Source organism: Manis pentadactyla, chromosome 3 (assembly GCF_030020395.1).
Source record: "Manis pentadactyla isolate mManPen7 chromosome 3, mManPen7.hap1, whole genome shotgun sequence".
NCBI classification, from domain to species: domain Eukaryota; kingdom Metazoa; phylum Chordata; class Mammalia; order Pholidota; family Manidae; genus Manis; species Manis pentadactyla.
This window is the reverse complement of record NC_080021.1, coordinates 19,136,613-19,159,001: the sequence shown is the minus strand read 5'-3', so window position 1 is coordinate 19,159,001 and position 22,389 is coordinate 19,136,613. Positions and strand designations below refer to the sequence as shown.

At 37.2% G+C, this 22,389-nt stretch overlaps 1 protein-coding gene across 1 annotated transcript in view; it reads right to left on the bottom strand.

Moving 5' to 3' along the window:
• Positions 1-6,644: 6,644 nt before the first annotated feature.
• LOC130682821 (serine/threonine-protein kinase TAO1-like) overlaps positions 6,645-22,389 on the bottom strand; it is a 138,597-nt gene continuing 122,852 nt past the window's right edge. Inside the window, 5 exon segments of the mRNA XM_057497769.1 lie at positions 6,645-8,697; positions 8,700-8,936; positions 14,213-14,395; positions 18,693-18,932; positions 20,888-21,091. Of these exon segments, the coding sequence (XP_057353752.1) occupies positions 8,512-8,697; positions 8,700-8,936; positions 14,213-14,395; positions 18,693-18,932; positions 20,888-21,091 (1,050 nt within the window). The 3' untranslated portion in view covers positions 6,645-8,511.

Below are 22,389 nucleotides of genomic sequence, written 5' to 3'. Positions count from 1 at the left end.
AACATAATGCTTTCCATAGTCACCTGTGTTGCTACCATGTATCAGTACTCTACTCCTTTTTATTATGATGCATAGTATTTCATTGTGAATATACCATAATCCTATAATACATTAATTTATTGATAGATACTTGTATTATTTGCAGTTCTTGGCCATTATGAATTAATCTGCTGTGTACTAGTTCCTGAGTGCCAGTGTTATAATTTCTTTTCAGTAAATGATAACTGGTTAAGGACTTACTTTATCATAGTAAATGTTTATTAAACTTGATAAGCATCTGTTAAAGAGTTTTCCAAAATAGTTGTACCATTTCACACTCCCATCAGCAATGTAATGAGTTTCAGTTCCCCACCTGGCACATTTATCATTTCTTTTTTTTTCTATTTTATTGTTATTATTTTTGGTATCATTAATATATACTTACGTGAACAACATTGTGGTTGCTATACTGCCTTCCCCGTGGCTGCCCCCCCACATTATGTGTGGTAATCACAATGCCCCTTTTTCCCCTTATCCCTCCCTTCCCATCCATCCTCCCCAGTCCCTTTCCGTTTGGTAACTGTTAGTCCTTTCTTGGTAACTTGTGATCTGAAGACTACCATTAGGCCAAATGGTTTCTCTTCCCTTGTATGAGTGAGAATTTGTAAATGTGAATATAAATGAGGGAAAAATTAGTCAATGTGACTATAAAGAGGGCTACCAGAATTCAGTAGAAATTGTAAATGCACAATAAAGGAAGAGTTCTCAGCTTCAATTTCTTTTTCTAGACAGTGTTCAATAAAATTAGTTTTTCACAAAGAAGCATTTCCAATGCAAACCTATTGTAATGATTTCATAAAAGTTCAGACAACATAACCAGACACACAGCAAAATAGACTTCAATCCGTAGTCCTTGTGCACTAGAGGCAAGTCTGCTTAAATGTACAGCACACTCTTCATCCTTTTAAGGAATCTGAGCATGGGAAACTTCCAGTTCTTACCAACTTAGGGGGCCTTTTCAAAGGCAGTGCTACAAACCGGTAGGAGCCCTATCATGTTAGATGAGGAAAACAGAATAGCGAATTTGTTTTTCTTTAATAATGATCTGTGTTTTGGTAAGCAGCTCAAAGATGGCACCCCAAGATGTGACTTTTCCCCTTAGAGGAATAAGTTTATCTAAAGAACAGAAACCTCCTTACATCACTAATAGAGATTCATACTTATATACTTAAACATATAATTTCCTGAATTGAATACACACTAGACACTTTACATTGGGAGAATGGGACAAAAATATGCAGGACCATATAAAATTCCTAGGAAAGGGCTGCTGTGTTGGGCCAAATCTGTGCTTATATAGTAGTGGCTCAGAAGGGGCAGAAGGTGCATGAAGAACTATTAGCAAGCAAGAAGAGGCAGCTAGAGAGAGAAAACCCCTTGCCAATACCATATCCCTCTCTCCCAGTGGCCATTGCCTGTTGATTTTAGTTTAGGAGAACCTTAGATGCCGTAGCAGTAATTCCTTTCTTGGCTATTTTGGTCCTTAGCAAAATTAATACTTATTAGTATTAATGGAGCACAGAAAGTACAAGGATCAACGGCATCACTAAGAAAAATGTGTAGATAGCATACATGAAGATTATGTGATTGGTTATCATCTTTGCAGAGGAATCACCACCAGTGTTTTTCAATTTCCATGGTTCATTTCTCTCTGCATCACTTATTTTTTACTCTATCACGACACAGACCCATGGAAACACTAACTGGCTCCATCCCCAGTACTTTTTTCTGCATTGCATCTTATGGATCCCCATTTTACCCAGCTTTCTTTCCACCCACACAAGTGCGAAGAGGGTATTAAAAAAGAAAATATAGCATCTAATGACCATCTTTTCATAAATATCAACCCAGAGTACTCACTCTTAAGAAACACATGCATTCTTGCCTTAACTGAGGACAGAAATAACCAAGTAACAGAACCTTAAGTGCCCTGATGGAAATGTACAGTATGAGATACATCCCCTATCTATACACACATATAGGCAATCGTGTATATACAATATATACATACAAATAATAATAGCTATACCAAAAATATGCATGCTTAACAGCTTTTTAAAAAGCCAGTAGATCATGGTATAATACAATTTATTTCCACTAGTGAATGGCACAAATGGAGAAATGCAAAAGAGGTGTTTCAAGTACAATAAAGTCGTATTTCACAGGTGAAAATGAAAATAAAGAGTATTATTTCAGTGTCCAACACAATGTACTCTATGAAAGTTTAAAATGCCAGACATTTAGTACTTAAAGCAGAAAGTTACTAAAGTCTGCCTTATGGTCTGAAAAAGACACTCATAACAGAGTTTTTGGTTTTTGAAAAGGGGATGAGGAAACAGGTGGGAGTGGGAAGGAGTGTCAAGGACAGTTTCTTAGTGTGCTGAGTGGTGTTTACCTGATGTCCAGGCAGCTGAACACAATGATGATTATGCTAAAAAGTTCAATTTACTGGTAAATCCTTGGCTCAGAGTACTAAGCATATTATACCTGTGGGTGTGGCTTTAAATGCAGGGCTATTCATCTCCAGGTATAGAAATTACTAAAAAGAATGGCAGTTCGGAATAAAAATAATATAAATGCATTTTCCAGCTAACCTTACGTACCAATGAAAATACCTGTAGATACCGTAATTTGGGGATACAGCTGATTTTAATAAAGGGAGAGAAAATATGTATGAAAGGAAGGGAACCCAATTAAGGAATATCTCAAGGTATGAGGTTTTACATTTTCAAAATGTTCACTTAAAAAAAGGGAGAGATAGTGAACACAGAAAACTTTTTACTGCCAAGTTCTGGATACCAGATGTAGCATTTAAAACTTCTGATATGCTGGACAAATTTCCCATATTCTTTATTTTCTTAAACACATATATATTAAGTGAACACCAACACCGGGGAGGAGGTAGTATTAGTTTAAACTAAGGCTGACATTTGTACGCTGACTGAGAAAGTGCCTGCTTCTTTCTTCAGGATCTTTCAAAATCCTTCAAATTTTCCTGCTTTTACTCTGATGATTCCTACCATGATTGAGATTCCTCAGAAGTTAATCTTACAAACACACACAAACCAATCTGAACTAATTTGAATCTTTTTGCAAACTATATATATTTTAATTCAAATTAACTTAATGGAATAATCCAGGTATAGTGATGTAAAACTGGTTGCCACACAATTCAATCTGATTTGTGTGGCAAAAACAAAGCCCTACTGGACAGACATTTGGAGTCAGTATTCAATCATGATTTTACAAGTACATATAGTCTGCATGAACTCAGTAATTCAGTTTGACTAATTTAAGTCCATTTCGATTTTAGAGTTTTATATGCAAAACTGATCTGCTTCAGTAGTGTAAAGGAGGCAGATCTCATAAGAATTTTTTAAAAGGTATCAAATTCCATTATATTTTTGGAAATTATATAAATTCTAAAGCTTGGTCCCATCATTTTCCTCTAAACATGTAGATATCTCAGTTTGTCTGAGATACCGTGCAATATTTGAATGCAGAAGAGATATTGAAATAATTAAAAGTCCCTTTCAGTAGAATCAAGTACATGTTATGTCCACCTAAAAACTGGTGATTTCAACCATGGCCAAGAGGACGACGGACCAGAGCACTACATGTAACACACCCTATGACTGTGTGTGAATTCTACTGTGATCTTGTTTTTAAAAATATTTACACTAAAATATTGATTTTTCTCCCAGTTCCCTTTAAAGGAATGCTAGAAACTCCTACAGGGGTGGATTCAGGCAGACTGGACTGACATACCTGGAGAAGACAAATTGGTTGAGAAAACCAAGATTTCAGTGGTGATTAGTCTGGTCTAGGTGGAGAGTATCACTGAGAGGGCCTTGGAGAATCCGACCTTGGGGCCCTCTGGGAACAGCAGGAACCTGTCAGCAGCAGGGCTCCTGGTGCTTCAAGACAACTGGGGAGAGGGCAGGACAGTAACCTAAGGAACTTTGAGTGCTCACTGGGAAGGACATTTTCTCCCTTCAAGTCATATTGATGGTTCCCCACCCGCCTGCAGCTCAGTCTCCACACTGGCGGTGGGACCCCAAGTCACACCTGTCAGCGTCGGGTGGATTCTTCATTGCAAAACAAAACAAAATAAAACAAAACACACCCCTCTCTGGAAAAGAGAAGTTAGCTTTCGTCAAGAGATTTCCTGACCACCATAGCTCACTTTAGTTTTTGTTGTGTTTTTTTTTTAATTTGCCAAACTTGCTGGTTCCTTTTCAATAGTACTTTAGCACCGAGGCTTTAGACTTCTGGAAGTGGTGTTTTCTGTCGTGTGATGTTAACATGATGCCAAGCAATCACTAAGTCTCAAGGAACTATAAGTTTGTAAAGTATTGCAGCAACAAAAACAGCAATTAAAAAAAAAAAAAGAAGAGGACCTGCACTTGCAGCAAAACCTACAGTCATGCTGAGGGTTAGTCAGCAGCTGGTAAAGTCACAGGCTCAGTGACTCCTGGCTCACTATGGCAACTAAGCACTTAAATAACAGGCTATTCTACTTAGGAAACCCCATAAACCAAAAAGGGGTCATCGAATTATGTCTAAGTAGTGTGATGAGAATTCCAGGAGATGGCGGTCTGTAAATACGGCATCATTCAAATACCTCTGGCCTTTGATTTGTATTGGCTATATGTCTTTGTTTTTGTATAAACAAAGTAAAAGTACTGCTTGGAATCTTGGAAGTTAACAGAGCTTAGCTCAGCTAGGATGACATATCACAGCATAAGCAACAAAACGTCAGGATATATATAGGCTTCATCTCCTCACTCTGCTATTGAACATACCCATCATATGAGCTTTCAGGGGCCCCTCTCACCCTTTTTGTCTTCCCCTTTGGAGGCTCACAGGTTTGATGATGCAATTTCCACAAAACTTGTGATCTCCTGAAGCACCTCCATCCCACCATGCCACAAAGAAGGCACAGTTGAATGGACCAAAAAAAAAATCACTGACAAGCTTGCAGCATTCAGAAAAAGAATTAGGTTGTCTTCTACTCTCTGATAGAGTCAATGCAACCCTTTAGTGTTCATGGATTTCCACTTTTTTCCTACTCCAAATGAGGCCAATTTAATCAACAAAAGTCAGACAGAATACATTTATTTAATAAACAAAATACATAGGTGAGGGGATACAGGTGTGTTTCCATAATAACTTGTTTTAGCATATGCTGCCTGCTGTGAGCGGCTCATAAGAACCTGGGGTATACAGACAAAGGCTTTAGATCTTTTCACAAATTTCTTAGGGTAGAATTATCCAAAAGTGATGACTCAAGCCACGTTGCTGAATTGTTTTTGCAGTTTTCAGAAAATACCCACACCTAACCAGTTTCTTTTTACCACGTGCACTGTATGTGTGCGTATTTGATAAACACACATACACACCAATTCCCCTTTACATAAAATTTCCCCAAAAGTTAAGAATAAAACAAAACACAAAACCTGACAGCTAAATACTATGACATCCCAATTAGTAAACACAAAACAGAACGCTTGACAAAAATGAATAAAATATACCACATGCACTCAGCTTCCACACGGTAGCACGCAAGCGAGGAGGCCGCTTGTGATGACGTCTATGGGGAGTTTCCTTTGGTGGACTGTCCCAGCGGAATGGCCATTCTCAATTATTTTGATTTGGTTGTTGATCCATTGATTATTTAGGAGCATGTTGTTAAGCCTCCATGTGCTTGTGAGCCTTTTTGCTTTCTTTGTGCAATTTATTTCTAGTTTTATGCCTTTGTGGTCTGAGAATATGGTTGGTAGACTTTCAATCTTTTGGAATTTACTGAGGCTCTTTTTGTGGCCTAGTATGTGGTCTATTTTGGAGAATGTTCCATGTGCACTTGAGAAGAATGTGTATCCTGTTGCTTTTGGGTGTAGAGTTCTATAGATGTCTATTAGGTCCATCTGTTCCAGTGTGTTGTTCAGTGCCTCTGTGTCCTTACTTGTTTTCTGTCTGGTGGATCTGTCCTTTGGAGTGAGTGGTGTGTTGAAGTCTCCTAAAATGAATGCATTGCATTCTATTTCCTCCTTTAATTCTGTTAGTATTTGTTTCACATATGTTGGTGCTCCTGTATTGGGTGTGTATATATTTATAATGGTTATATCCTCTGGTTGGATTGACACCTTTATCATTATGTAATGTCCTTGTGACTTTCTTTGTTTTGAAGTCTATTTAGTCTGACACTAGTACTGCAACACCTGCTTTTTGCTCCTTGTTTGCATGAAATATCTTTCTCCATCCCTTGACTTTTAGTCTGTGCATGTCTTTGGGTTTGAGGTGATTCTCTTGTAAGCAGCATATAGATGGGTCTTGCTTTTTTATCCATTCTATTACTCTGTGTCTTTTGATTGGTGCATTCAGTCCATTTACATTTAGGGTGATTATTGAAAGATATGCACTTACTGAGATTGCAGGCTTTAGGTTTTGGTTACCAAAGGTTCAAGGTTAGCTTCTTTACTACCTTACTGTCTAACTTCACTCACTTATAAGCTATTATAAACACAGTCTGATGATTCTTTATTTCTCTCCCTTCTTATTCCTTCTCCTCCATTCTTTGAATGTTAGGTGTTTTTTTTCGTGTGTGTGTGTGTGTGTGTGTGTGTGTGTGTGTGTGTGTGTGTGTGTGTGTGTGTGTGCTCTTTTGTGTTTCCTTTGACTGCTTTTTTGGGTAGTTGATTTTATTTTTTGCCTTTAGTTAGTATTTGATTGGTCCGCTTTCTTTGCTGTGATTTTATTTTCTCTGGTGACATCTGTTTAGTGTTAGGAGTCCTTCCATCTAGCACAGTCCCTCTAAAATACCCTGTAGAGGTGGTTTGTGGGAGGCAAATTCCCTCAACTTTTGCTTGTCTGGGAATTGTTTAATCCCTCCTTCAAATTTAAATGATAATCGTGCTGGATACAGTATCCTTGGTTCAAGGCCCTTCTGTTTCATTGCATTAAATATATCATGCCATTCTCTTCTGGCCTGTAAGGTTTCTGTTGAGAAGTCTGATGATAACCTGATGGGTTTTCCTTTGTAGGTGACCTTTTTTCTCTCTCTGGCTGCCTTTAATATTCTGTCCTTGTCTTTGATCTTTGCCATTTTAATTATTATGTGTCTTGGTGTTGTCCTCCTTGGGTCCCTTGTGTTGGGAATTCTGTGTGCTTCAGTGGTCTGAGAGGCTATTTCCTCCCCCAGTTTGGGGAAGTTTTCAGCAATTATTTCCTCAAAGTTACTTTCTATCCCTTTTTTACTCTCTTCTTCTGGTACCCCTATAATGTGGATATTGTTCTGTTTTGATTGGCCACACAGTTCTCTCAATATTGTTTCATTCCTGGAGATCCTTTTATCTCTCTCTGTGTCAGCTTCTCTGCATTCCTGTTCATTGATTTCTATTCCATTAATGGCCTCTTGCATCTCATCCATTCAGCTTTTAAGTCCTTCCAGAGATTCTTTTATTTCTGTATTCTCCCTCCTTAGCTCTTGCATATTTCTCTGCAAGTCCATCAGCATGGTTATGACCTTTATTTTGAATTCTTCTTCAGGAAGATTGGTTAAATCTATCTCCTCAGATTCCCTCTCGGGGGAGGATGTCTGGGTTAGTCTGGTCTGTATCAAATTCTTCTGCCTTTTCATGGTGATAGAGGTAGTCGTAGGCAGCTGGCATGTGTGTCAGCTGGGAGATCAAAGTCCCTTTCCACTTGCTCCTGGCCTTCCTTTCCTGGGAGAACGGTGACCCCCAGCGGCTTTTACTGGGCAGCTGCGTGCAGACGGGTCTCTGATTCTTGCCCCGCTACTGTGGAGTAAGCTCCGCATGGTTGTTGTGGGCGTGGCCACTTTTAGGCTGCTGCTCTGCGCTGGTGGGGCCGCACCAGAGGGGAAATGGGTGGGAGGCTGTTTATCACTGTGAGGGGCTCCGAGCTGCGTTGTCGTCCAGGGCGTTGGGGCGCCTGGACTTCCCCGGGATTCCCAGCTGCTCGGCTGAGTGTGCTGGGACGCCTCCATCCAGCTGTGAGGCCCCCGTCCCTTTAAGACCTTCAAAAAGCACTTGCTTTTCTTTTGTTCCAGGTGCGCTGGCTGTGGGGACCCGCTCGCAGGTTTTACTGTTCAGTTTCCCTAGTATCCAGCACACCACGCACTGTGGGTCCGTGCTCTGGTGCGGATGCCTAGGGCTGGGTATTTAGCAGTCCTGGGCTCCCTCTCCCTCCCCGCTCTGACTCTCCTCCTCCTGCCAGGAGCTGGGGTGGGGGGCACTCGGGTCCTGCCGGGCCACGGCTTGTATCTTACCCCCTTCGCGAGGCACTGGGTTCTCGCAGATGTAGATGTAGCCTGGCTGTTGTACTGTATCTTCTGGTCTCTGTTTTAGGAATGGTTGTATTTTCAAAAATATATATGTTTTTGGGAGGAAATTTCCGCTGTCCTACTCACGGCACCATCTTGGCTCCTCCTCGCCATTCTCAATTATTAAGTTACGTGTGAGACATGTGTGACCCATTGGACATTTGTCAAGTGACACTGTTGCTTCAGTTCATGCCGTGTTCCGTACATCCTCCGGCAGCTGTCCGCCTCAGAACCCGAAGGCTATTGTGAACTCCCATAGTGCTACCTCGGGGTACCCCATGCATTGGCTCAGAAGGGTGACCTGCATGGCTGGGGACCCACCTTGCACTGGATGGCCCCAGGCTTGTGGTAGGCCACCTATGGGATGCCCCCTGTGAGGAGCTCTGGGGGAGCTGTGGCTGAATGCTTCAGGGGCAAGGTTAGAATGGATGTTTCTAAAACCTAGTCCCTCGCTTTCAAAGTCGACAGCTTTCATCTCTTTTGTTCGACGCTCCAGCAGGCTTCGTATCCTTTCAGTGCACTCATTCTGTGATGTCAGTTTCTCTTCTTCAATCTGTTGTGGGTTGGTGGGGGGAAGGAAAAAGAAAGCTTATTTATTTAAAAAAATTTATAAACTACAGAAACAATAATTATTCTGGTTTAAAGTGAATCATAAAAATGTCCACTCTGGCTATTTTAAAGTATGTACATTTAAAAATCAAAGAGATGTACTGTAGGAATCATATATAACTTATATTGCTAAAATGTGTAAAATCAAGTTCTTAAAAGCAAAGGTAATAATCTCTATTGAAACAATAAATCAGGGCAATTATCATCAATGGCTACCAAATCCATTAGGTAAAAAGACTGAAAAAGAAAATGTGTAAGGAGAATCTAGCCTCATTAGATACACCATAAGGTCACTCTATATAATAAATATGGTATTGGTGTAGGAACCAGTAATTAGTAACATAGAAACAGAATGAAGTTTGTAAGTTTTTAATGCAGGACAAAAGCACTAATTAATTTAATGGGAAAAACAACACAGGCACAAGTGGAAGAAAATAAAAATGGAACCTCATCTGATACCATATTCCAGGAAGATCAGAGCATTGAGTGAAAAACAAACAAAAACTATAAAATTTCCATTAGAAAGTTAGGAGATGCTATGTACTTAGAAATCAGTGGTTGGGTAGCCGTCATAATCAGTTTTGGACAACTCAAAGGTTTACAAATATATATAGCTGACTATAAATAGATTTTAGTGTGAAAAATACACAATAAAGTCAATGACAATGGGAAAAAGTTGATGGAGAAATTGTTAATGAATGAGAATATCTGAGCCCACTCATCAAATATGACTTCAAAGTGGGACAACTAGACATTATATATCTTTTGATGTGATGCAAAAGGAAGTGTAACACAGTAACCCTTATGAAAATTCCTCACAAAAATTTTTAAAAGGAAAAAAATATTTAAAGTAAATATAATCATGCCCCTAGATCTAATTACCAGTTTACAGGAAATGTAAAGTAAAGAGGAATGCATTAAATGACACCATGAGGATGGAATCAGCCAAATTCAAATGTGAGAATTCCTACAAAGCAAATGACCCAGTCCACAATAATAAAAAAAAGGGCACGGGAGACTAAAAGGCTTAAAAGACAATCAAATGCACTGTCTACACCATGTTTGGGCCCCAATCTAAATAAACCAAGAAGACCTTTTTTTAGATACAAAGGGAAATCTAAGTATGGACTGAGTATTAGGTAATCTTAAACATTTATTATAATTTTGTTAGTTAACACAATGGAATTATGACTATGTTGAAGTAAAAGAGTCCTTATTTCCTTATCTGTGTTGGGAGTGAAATGATTCTGTGCTGGGATTTGCTTTAAAATATTTCAGATACTCTGCCCCCTATTCTGCTCCCCTAAAAAGCTGCATGTGGAGTCGGGAAACAGATGAAATATAAACAAGATACTGATAACTGTTGAAGTTGGGTAATGAGTATTTGGGGACTTAATTGTACTAGTTCTTCATAATTTCACTAATACTTTTTCTGTATGTTTGAAAATTTCCATGATACAAAGTTTTTAAAAACTAGGAAATAAAGAGTATTTGTAAAGAAGTATTAAATTAGGTTTCAAGATACTTGAGGACTTAAGCCAATAGTCATTGTTCTCTACACAGAAATCTAGCTCAACAAATGTGCTTAATTTTTATGTATATATTTTTTACTAAGTTATCATTGATATACAATCTTATGAAGGTTTCACATGAGCAACATTGTGGTTACAACATTCACCCATATTATCAAGTCTTCTCTTATGTGTTGTTTTTTAAAGTGCCCTTTTAAAAACACACGATTTAGCATGGAAACACATGCAAATAAAAAACTGCCACATAATATGATAAGATGTAATAACAGATTTATAAGGTAAAGCAGAAATACAAAGGGATGGAGTACTTCACTGTACAGGGGAAGAGGAATAGGGCAAAGAAGTCTTCTCAGAGAAGGTGACAGAAACTGGATTCGGAAGGAAAAGCACAGTTTACCAGAAGACAAGGGAAGGGAAAGATATATTCAGCAGAGGGAACATGGGCAAAGACATGCAAAATGATAAAATGTGTGTGGGCAATTACAAATCGGCCAGAATGGACTTTGGTAGGGTGAGTTTGAAAATTATTAAACTCTAAGTACTAAAGTGTTACAAAGGTTTAGAGAGGGCACTTCCTAATGAAGGTTGAAAGAGAACCTAGATTAGACACAATGCTTCTTCTAAGGGAAAGATATCAAATTGTTGATAACTGGTGATTTCTGAGTGGTGAGATTAAAGACATTTTAGTTTCTATTTGTTTCTCTATAATTGCCAAGTTTAAAAAAATATGCATTTGTAAAGTAACTTTTCCACTTTTAATATCTACATATAAACTACCCAATTCTTATAGAATTAAATTTATATATCTGTAAGGATTCAAATAACTTCAAATTTTTCTTTTAAATCTTTTCTATTTTAAAATTTCAAAAATCCATTTATTAAGAACATTTCATTCAAAGGACCTAATAAAGGATAGGCTTGTACTGAGTATTTAACTAATTTGAATGCCCTGTATATTATTTGAAGGAAACTCCTGATAAAAATATTAAACACATTAATGCTTATCCACTTTCATCTAGTAAGCATAGCTTCAATTTTCGTTGCTGAATTAGTTTTGTCATTTAAGAAACTCAGAATATTTTTCAATGAAAATTAAAACTAAGATTTGTGATAGGTTATATTAACCCCCATTTCTTTGAAAATATCTTATTTATTGCTGTAAATAAGAAAGGTGGTTTCACTGGATATAAGACTTCTGAGACTTCTCTCCTAACCTATCTTCTCTGAAATCAAATGTGTGAATATTTTCAGTTCGGAAGGTCCTGTAAGATATTCCAATTGTCAATTCTTATTTAAAAACTACCAACCATCTTGTTGATATTAAGTGAAATATTCAGGGAAAATTAAAGGAAATAAGACAGAGAAAAGCCCATTTGTACTTTGGAAATATTGCCACTTTTTATGCATGTATGGAATGCACATAGAATTTAACATTTATAGTTATGTTGTCATTTTGCTGAAACTTTAATGTAAATGAAGCACAAGGAAATTTGCAGTAAGGCCTCATGTGAGCCTCAACTGAGGCATCCTCTGTTGGTGTCTCGACCTGGAGGAAAATTCTTGGTTCATTTGGAGGCTGAAAGCAATCTTCAAACAGAATTATTATTCTTCCAGAAAGAACTAACATTCTCTCTGGTTCCACCTCTATTTTCAGATGACTGTTTCTTATCTGTACAACCAGTAGGCACAAAGTACAGAAAATACGGATGTTATGATGTTTTCAAATCATACCATGGGTATATCACTGCCTTGGTAGTTGCCAACTGACCCCAAACTGCTTTATAGTCATGCACTTCACTTGAAATATAAACATGAGCCCTAAAAATCAAGTAGCAACTCAAAGCACTGTAGATTTATTCCACTGTTTCTTTTATTATTTTTAATACTAAATAATCTTATGCATGTCTATTATCAAATACAAACCACCTCAACAAATCTACCATGTTAATATAGCCATTATAAGTATTAGTACAACTCACTTTAAGTGCGATTTGTCTTTATTTTATTCAACACCTCATAAGCATTTTTCCACATTAATACTATCTTTATAGCCATTATTTAAATGGTTGAGTAAGATTTTATTAAGTGGCTTGGTCATAAGCACTTAATTATTTTAGATGGTTAGGTGTTTTAAACCATTATAAACCATGCCATAGTTAACATATTGACGCGTATTGCTTTTCCTGTATTCAGGATTTCTTTTCTCTAAATTCTCTAAATTCTTTGCTTAACATTTTCAAAGATCAGTTTATACTTCCAAATTGCTGTCCAAAACGCATTAACAATGGATGAGAGTGCCACTGCACTTCCGGCAATGGTATCAGCCCCATGCCAACATTTTACCTGATTTTGTAGAACATGAAGGCCTTAGTTCATATATTGAAAGAAGACTACACCTAAGATACTAATTAGCTCTCTTTAACTCGGAGCCACTAGGTGGAGCTAAAAATACAAATAAAACAGTACCAATATTTCTCTCATAACACTGTTACTGAAATACTATAGGTTTCTCTTTTAGTGATAATTTTGAAGCCTAAGAGATGGAACTTTAAATTAAATTTTAGATATGCAAGTTGAAATCAGGCAGATTTAAGAATTCTGTACATGGGACAACTACATTTTTCTAAAAATTTATATGTGTTTCTGCCTTCCCATTTTAAATGAGAAACACAGTTGAGATAGTTTTTAGAGGCAAGGAACTCTTAAAGGAGCCAGTCATAAAGACAGCTGTGCCAGAGAAATAGCAACACCTTATTTAGGTGGAGTTTTTAAGAACATATTTTTTTTAATAGAAATGCGGTATTCTATTTTTATCACAAGAACTGTAGAAAGTAGAGGAAAATCTATGGGCCAATTAATGGTCCAGAAGCAATGACAATTTTTAATAGACAAAACCATTAGGCACGTGTTAACTCACAGGGGACCTAACACCGTGCCAGCTGCTGGGAACTTATGGCCCAGGAATTCTGGAACATAGCGTTCCACCCTGGATACAACTGATATCCTGCTGCTACTCAGGACAAATGCCTTTCCTCTCTTTCTTTCTCAAAAGCTTCTACCCATTGTTCTTTCTCCAACACACACACACACACACAGCCTCAGTACCTTAAAGGACACAAGTGAATTCAGGGATTCTGGTTCTAATATACATGACAAAGAATAAGTAAAATAAATAAAGCTACAGCTAGAAATAATATTTTCAGCCTGACTCTTCAACTGTGTAAAACTGGTTTCACCTTCTCTTTTCTAGTAATGCATCAATCTGTACAGTTTCAGACCAGGGATGAATGAACAAAGTATATTCCTGATCCCTTTTCCTTGTCTCTCTCAAGCAATTACTAAAGTTTTTTCCTTCACTATCCAAGTTTCTCTCCAATTTCTGTAGGTACAACTAGGTACACAAAAGAAGTGAGGAAGACGGAGCCAGAGCTATCCTTTTACAATTCAACTGTCTTCACATAACTCCACATCATTCCTCTAGCAATTACTACTTAAGTATATTCCTTTAATATATCACACTCATTAATTTTAAGGTTCATTACTGAATCAGTAATTTTAAAGAAAAAGAAAACACTACCAAAACTAGAATTAAGGAAATATGGTATTGTGAAAACAATCTAATGCCACCTCTGTCATGATTTTGATGAATGCAAATACTGGCACAATTACTTTTTTCTATTACGTATACCTGTTGTTTTAAGAGTGCCTTGCGGAGGGAGACCCTCTGTTCAAGCTCCCGAAGCTCCTGAGCGTCTTGTGCCTCAGCCTGCATTTTGATCTTGCTCTGAAGTTCAGTCAGCAGCTCCAGTTCCTGCTGCAGCTGCGTTTTCAAAGCCTGGCACTCTGCCTCCTGTGCTTCATCCAAATGCAGCTGAAAGAGAGAAAGAAAACAGATATATCCTCCTGTGAGCTATCTTTTCATGACCTTTGGAAAGGAGGAGGTGTAAGTTAAGACAGACTACTCTTCTACAGGGCACAACTGTTCTCTTTTACATCTTGGAGTAAACATCTCTGGAAAAGGAAAACACAGCAACCAATGACGGCATTATAAGGATAAAGCTATCATAAGCTATTCGGATGATGTCTAAATAATCATTATTTTTTAAAGAAAAACAGAGAATCTGATTGATATAAGACTGTGAATCTCTTCTCTCCAATGGAAATAACTACAGAACAGGGACAAGCATGCCACAGCTTATGGGCCAAATCTGAACAGCTACCTGATTTTCTGTTTTTGTTTTTCAATAGTCCACTAATTAGGAATGGTTTTTTACATTTTGAAATGGTCACATTTTAAATGGCTATGTAAATACCCACATAATAACCTCAATTTTTCCTCCTAAAATATTTACTATCTGGCCCATTAAGAAAAAGTCTGTAAACTTACATAGCAACTATTTTGTACCCGCACTCAAATGTGACCATCTGGATTCCAGATAAAGTACTACTTTTTGAACACTGCTTAACAAAGTTGCTTCTCCAATCTTGATACACTGTTGGTATATGTACTAAACCTCTGCAAGGCACCAACAGAGAGCCTATGTGGAGCCTCATGTCCAAATGTATCAAAGAGAATTACATATGCATCATGCACATTTCCAAGCAATGCTGAGAACAAGAAGAATATGGACCACCATCACTATTTCCCAAGGTGCAGCAGACTTTTCATTTCCAACTTAATATTTCAATTGTTGGGATTTTATTCAGGCGGTGGAAGGAAAGGGGCACTAAATTTGTTTTGCCTAAGCAAAGTAAACTGACAGCTCGAGTGGAGAGCATTTCATTAATGTTGTGGTCATACTGCTCAGTTAAGATGGCTAAGTTTTGGGTCTGCTTCTCCTTAGGGTTTACTCTTTAGCACCACGAGCAAAAAAATGAAAGTCAGCTAACTAATCTTTCAAAGGTCAAAGAAAAGTTATGAGGCAAGAGAAGGGACAACCCTTCTTGTGGTAATGATACCAGACATGAACTATATAAACACTTTTGAGATAAAATAATTTGAGTTCAGAAACAGAATAACTCTGGCTTTAAATCACAGGTTAATTATTCTATGAACTCAAGTTTCAACAAAACTTAGTAAGATGAGATATATTTTATAAGGTATACCCATCAAGCCTACAAGTAATAACACTCATTTGCTACACAAAGGCAGAACCTATAGTTGAAATTATTTACCTCAATATATATACTGCCAGATATTGAATGGTTGACTAAGTGTGCAAATGCATGTATGACCAAACACTCTTGTCAAGGAACTAGTTCACACTCTTTGCTCCCATACTGCAAAATCAAATATATATCCTTTTCTGCATTTTACACCAATTGAGGTACTAAGTCATAGTCATGTACCTTTATTCTGTGAAGGGTCAAGAAATGTCTAGCTAGAAAGACAAACTCTTGGTTTAGTTACGCTTAGCACTGCTCTTAAATACTGCCCTTGGTTAATAAAATTCCTCCAAGTTAGGCAGAAATGGAACAATGAAATTTAGAATTCTCTTCTGACTTTGTGAAACAGCCTCCATTCTTTAAAAAACTTTTAAATATTCAAATATATTGCCAAGAAAACTAGAGGCACTCCATATCACTAGCTAATGACAAAAAGGAATACCCTGAAATTTTTTCTCAACAAGATTAATACTTATACCAAGAACAAACTATATTCCTCAATGTTTCACTCAAGTGAAAGCAGGATAAACATGTTCCAGTTGTTTCTTAATCACTTAATACTGACAAAATGTCACCTAATGGCAGACAAACAATAGGTGTTTACCCAAGTCATTCCTCAGAAATGGTGCCCCAATGTCTACAAATACTGTCAGGTTACCTAAGTGTGCAAACTGAAGTCCTCCTATCCCCCTTAAAGTCTTGGAAAAAGTTGGAATAGTTGCAACTATTGAAGTTGAAGTACTACTTAGCAACTACAAATTTACCTAAAAAGGTTGCAACTATTACTTACATAAATGAAATGACATGATGTTAAAATAGAGTCTGTTTTCTCCAAGAAGGGACTAGGTTACCAAAGGGAAGGGGTTGGGGAGCGTGGGTGGGGAGGGAGGGAGAAGGGGATTAAGGGCACTATTATTAGCACTCACAATATAGTGGGGTCATGGGGAATGCAGCACAGCACGGAGAAGACAGTAATGACTCTATAGTGTCTTACTACGCTGATGGACAGTGACTGCAGTGGGTTGGGGGGGACTGGATAGTAGGAATGAATGTTGAAAACACAATGTTGCTTATGTGAAACCTTCTTAAGATTGTTTATCAATGATACCTTAATTTAAAAAAAGAATCTGTTTTGTTCAAGTTGTGCAAGTATATAGATATATACAACTAAGAGGAACATGGTGATTTTCTTTCCCACTGAAGTAACAGAACAATTTCTTTTACAGAAAATCTTGAGCTTATGTATCATGAGAAGGATGCTTTCTATCTGAAGTCTGACTACGACTGTGAGACATCATTTTTCCCCTTGATTTTTTAACAGTATCTGTGAAAATCAGACTAGTGTCTACAAGCTTTCAAACTGAAAAGGCTGCCACAACAGGGAACAAAAAGGAAGGGTTAAACAGCAAACAACTAACCTCTTCCAAGCCCCAGAGAAATGAAGTCGTATCAGATTTATGGTCTGACCAAAGACACTAAACAAGCTTTCAGTTTGGTTTACTTCTGGGTGCTGCTCACTTTAAAACTGTAATTTATTTTATACACATGCTTTAAATATCTTTTGGTGGGAAACCCTACTATGTAACCACTACAAAGACAAAATAAATCTGGAAAATCATTATGAATTCTGATTGTGATAAGCATTAACTAATGACGGTTATGAGGGTAGTCAACGTACGAGCCACTCTGTAAACGATGTTCATTAGCTGTTTTGAAGATACAGCAAAGTATAAAATTTTACTTAGATTCACAAGGAGAGGGTGAATCTTAGCTTTGCTTCTGTGTTTTGTTCAGGACAACTTGTATGAATGGAGTTGAACAGAAATCAGAGATACCACTAGGTGTGGTTTAGCTTCTGGTTTGGACACAGATTACTTGTGAGTGAATTTCACTTCACTTCAGGAGAGTTATTCAGGTAAGTGTTGTTACCTGATAGTTTTATAGTTAAATGGTCAAAGAGTTTGAAAAAGGGTATAAAGAAGATAGTGTGGAACCGGGGCCTTATTGGATGTAAATACAAGTTTACAACGTGCAGACGTGTACAGATTAACTGAGGTACTACTGTGGGTGACCACATATATAGTGGGTCATTTTGGGTTTTTGTTTATTAAGATTCATGTGATTATACTTCACATATTCATTACAAGTGATAAAATTTGAAAATTCCTTGGAATTGTTAACTCTGGTTGATTTTGGTAGAGGGGGCTGGACCAGGTAGCCTAAAGAACAAGGAAAGGGAAACCTTTAACTTTATAATAAATATACTTTGGCATCTTTTGAATTTTGTATCATACAAATAAATTTCTCTATCAAAGCAAATACAAAATTTAAAGTCCTTTGATATTATATATCACCAACACTTGTCTTTCCTTATTTGTCTACAAGACAGCATATAATACCTTGCTTCACTCTGATGTACTAATTAAAAAAATACACTCCAACTACACATGCCCTGGTCTTACCTATGTTACCAAACACAGAAAGAATGGGAGTAACAGTGTGATAATTCCACTATTCCTCTAAAGATGAGTATTGACAATGAAAGGAGAGGGGGTAAAAAGGCATTTTTCATTCACTGGTTTCTGTACTAATTAAGAACTTACTGCCTCTTTTGGATACAAATCACATTCAGAGGAAATAAGATTCCAAAACTATAAAACTTGGAACAACAGAGAGAAGCCAGCAGGTTAGTATGTTGATATGTAGATTATAGTACCAACACTGGACATTTGGGTGCACTTAAAATGAGAATTTTGACTCTTATTTACGACACTTTCCACAGTTAAAAAGTTCTGGCCAGTTTTTGGTACTCTGCTGAGAAATACACAAGCAGAAGTCTGTAGCCATAGACCCTATACACCAACACTAACCCAACATGCTGAAAATGAAAAGAAAAAAAGCTTATTCAATTTCTTGATGACAGACATCTGGCTTAGTCTTTCACTGTTTACATGATGCCTTTTATCTGTTCTCTTGTGTCAAGAGGCTTAGGCTAAAGGTACCTTCAGACTCTTCGGCTGCTGTCGAACCTGCATGACATGCTTCCACCTTAGTTCTCGCTCTCTCCGTTTATTACGCCCCAGCTGGTCAGTGAGCTCGGTTTGATGCTGCAGACTCATCAACTCACAGCGCATCTTCTGCACTGTGTTGAGGTGGCGGAACTCCAGTTCTTGTGTGGATTCATGCTGTTGCAGAAGCATTGCATGCTCTAAGTCCTTTTGAGCCTTTCTTTTATTTAATTCCTAATCCATAAAAAAAGACAAAGGTGTAATTTGCTGATGTACAATGCCAGGAGAAAAAAAAATCCTAAGAAACAGAATAACCAGGATAACCAGGATATATAGATGTAATCCTGTGATTTAATAATGGCTGCGCAGTGAATATTAGACTTTTATTACTGGAACTGCAGAAAATGGGCAATTAGTAGTACAATTGCCTTATCTGTTCATTTACTATTTATACTACTTTTAGCAATAAGCTTAAGACATATCAAATCTGTCCCAAGAGACTTAATGTCCTTTCTACTCTCTTTCCATCATTTATGTTTCCTAATTCTGTATTGAACAGGATTTCTAAGTCATCCTTTGAATTTCTTCAGAGTATACTTTCAATTCTATTACATGCAGTATACCCAGTATAGTGCAGTGGTTAAGAACACAAGACTCCAGGGCTAGGCTGCCTGCTTTCTAAATCCTGGCTCTGCTACTGACAAGCAGTGAGTCCTTGGGTTAATTACTTAAACTCTCTGTGCTTCCATTTCATTAGTTCTCAAATGGAGACCATAACATAGCTGTTTCATAAAATTAACCTGAGGGTGAAATGAGTTCATAAGTGGAAAGCTGTCAGAATACCTACCTCATGATCAATAAATGTTACTACAATTTTTTTCAGTTTAAAAGATCAAATGTACAACACACACACACATACACTCACACACACTCTCTCTCTTTTTCTATGTAGAAGGAAGTCAGACGTGCCCCCTTTGCCTCTGCTGCCCCTTCTCGAGGGGCCAACATTTGGTGCATATGTTTCCCAACCTTCCCCACACTTATCGTGACACAACTATTACACAAAAACATACAGTTTTAAAATTGAATAACAATATATATTATAGGCATGTAATATGCTTTCTTTACCCAAAAATATAATGGACAAATATAGATTTAAAAAAATTTTTTATAGGAAGCTTGTGCTTTCTGATGCCATAGTTTTTCTATTTTTTTTTTCAATAAACATCTACACATGATACACCATGTAATTATGTTACTATTTCTTTAGGATAGAATTCTAGAAGCGGATTCGATGGGTAGAAGATACATGCAAATTAAATTGTTAAAGCTGATGAATTATGCTCCAAAATGGCAGTGTCAATTTATATTCTTACCAACATTGACCACTTTCCCATGCCACTACTAGGACTAACCAATTTTTTAGACCGATCTTATCTAATTGATGCAATTGTTTTCATTTGAATTTCTTTAATTATTAGTGAATTTGAATAATTATGTTATACTTGAAGTTTATTTTAAGCCACTCTTGGAAATAAATTGATCTATGCTCATAGGTATACCTGATAATGAGAACCGTTGTTTTCATTGGCTAAGTTTCTACATATTCCCAATGAATAATTTCATGATTATAAAACTAGGTTAAATGGTAGTATATACCTTCATGGCACCCATTTCGGATGAAAAGGCATAAGTTATCCTATTAATTTTCTCATATTTAAAAATTAACAGTTCTTCCATTCATGGAATTAATATTTATTATATATTTACTTAATACATATTTATTGAATACCTATTATGGGCCAGCCACTAGCTACAAGGCCTGGATATATCTAGCCACTGGATATAACAGCCCTGAACAGAACCTGGGACTTCATCTAATTTCCATTCTACTTGGGGAAACAGAGATCCCCATAAAAAGTGTGTGCACGTATGTGTGTGTGTGTGTGTGTGGTGTGTGTGAGAGAGAGAGAGAGAGGGAGGACTGCAAGAATATTTACAGAAGGGAGGAGGATTTGGAGATCAGAATTGAGGAGATATGAAGTGAGGGAGAAGGTGAACTGTGTGGGTTGGGTTTCCAGGGAAGAAGGACTTAGGCAAAGGCAAGCAGAGGCGCTCTAAGGCCCTGAGGGTGGGATGTGACTGACATATTTTCAGGAAGATTCTGATTTCACACCATTTACACATACCTCCCTGACAAGGTCCTGCTCCAAGTTGTGGCACCCAAGTAACAGCTTTCTTTCGAAGAGACGGCATTGCAGGTCTAGGTACCGTCTCTGATGCTGAAGAAGATTGGTCTTTTCCTCTTCTTGGAAATGCTGTATGTTCTCTTTCTGCTTTGAAAGCCATTCCTCTCTTTCTTTTCTTGGGGTGCTCTTGTTTTCATTCAGCTCCTGGCAAGATAAAGAACAACTGAGTTCAGAATACATAAAAATTAACTACATGAATATACTATTTGGTAGCTGGTAATCTTCAGTAAAAGTACTTAATTTGTGCCCTCTCTCATGGGCAGGCAGGTCAATTACCTTAAAGGAGGTAGGTAGTATTTTTCTGTTTCTGGAGTTATCCATGAAGTAGGACAAGAAAAGAGAAAACATACACTAGAAAACATGCATACTTTTTAGCTTTGCACAGCTATATTTAGGATGGCTCATAGCTTTGAAAGCACGCAATGATTGGTGAATGAAGTAAAACATCTTTCTTTAAAGTCCTTCCAAAAAGGGGAAGAAGACAGTGCTTTCAAGTAAAAATCACACTTGAATTAAAATTAAGGTTAAAATATAGATAGGTCTCACTTCTTGGTTTCAACAATAGAAATACTAAGTTTTTGGCAAAGTTAAGGATGGGTTCAGTATAAAAGACTGGAAATTAAATGGAAAATCAACAAAACCAAAGGAAAATAGAGACCTTTTAGAATAGATTTAATATTCAGCATTATAACCACTGAAGGCAAGACCAATGTTTTTCTACAGCATTTTAAATATCATCTCACAAACTACCTAAAAAAAAATGTATTTATACTGGACAAGATGAGAATATTGACAATACATTCAATGATGCAAACCCGAGGATGCTAATTAATACTAGCATATTGCAACCTAAAATGCATCAACCTTGCAGAGAATATAAATCAGCCATCATTCCTAGGTCTAAGATGATTTTTTAGAGACTGTTAACCTATGGTTCTTCATCTGTTGTTCAAGAAAGAAACCAATTATTCATTACTTTCATTGATAAGATATTCAAACACATAAAAATCAATACACAAAGAATCATTTGACTATGTTTTTCAAAATCTTTTGCCAAGGAAATTCCCCACCCACCAAGACTTCCCCAGTTTACACCCTCTTTTACAGACTGATGGACTGAAATTTTTAGTCCATGTAATTATTAGCACATAAACTAATCTTGATAAAATAATCATAATCTCTTTGGTATAGTGCTTTTTTTGTGTGTAGGAATTTGACCTATAATTAGACATATAAGTCTTATTAAGGACATTGGTGGCACAAAGCCTTGCTATATATACCCTGCCGAGTGAGGTTCATTGATAAGATTTTTCCAACTTTAAAGAGTATAACCTGCTATGTATTCCCATTACTATAATCTAAAAGCTAAACTCAATACTAGAACATGGGATTTGAAAAGATGGTAAATAGGATTCCCAACTGCAAATAAATATCCAACAAAA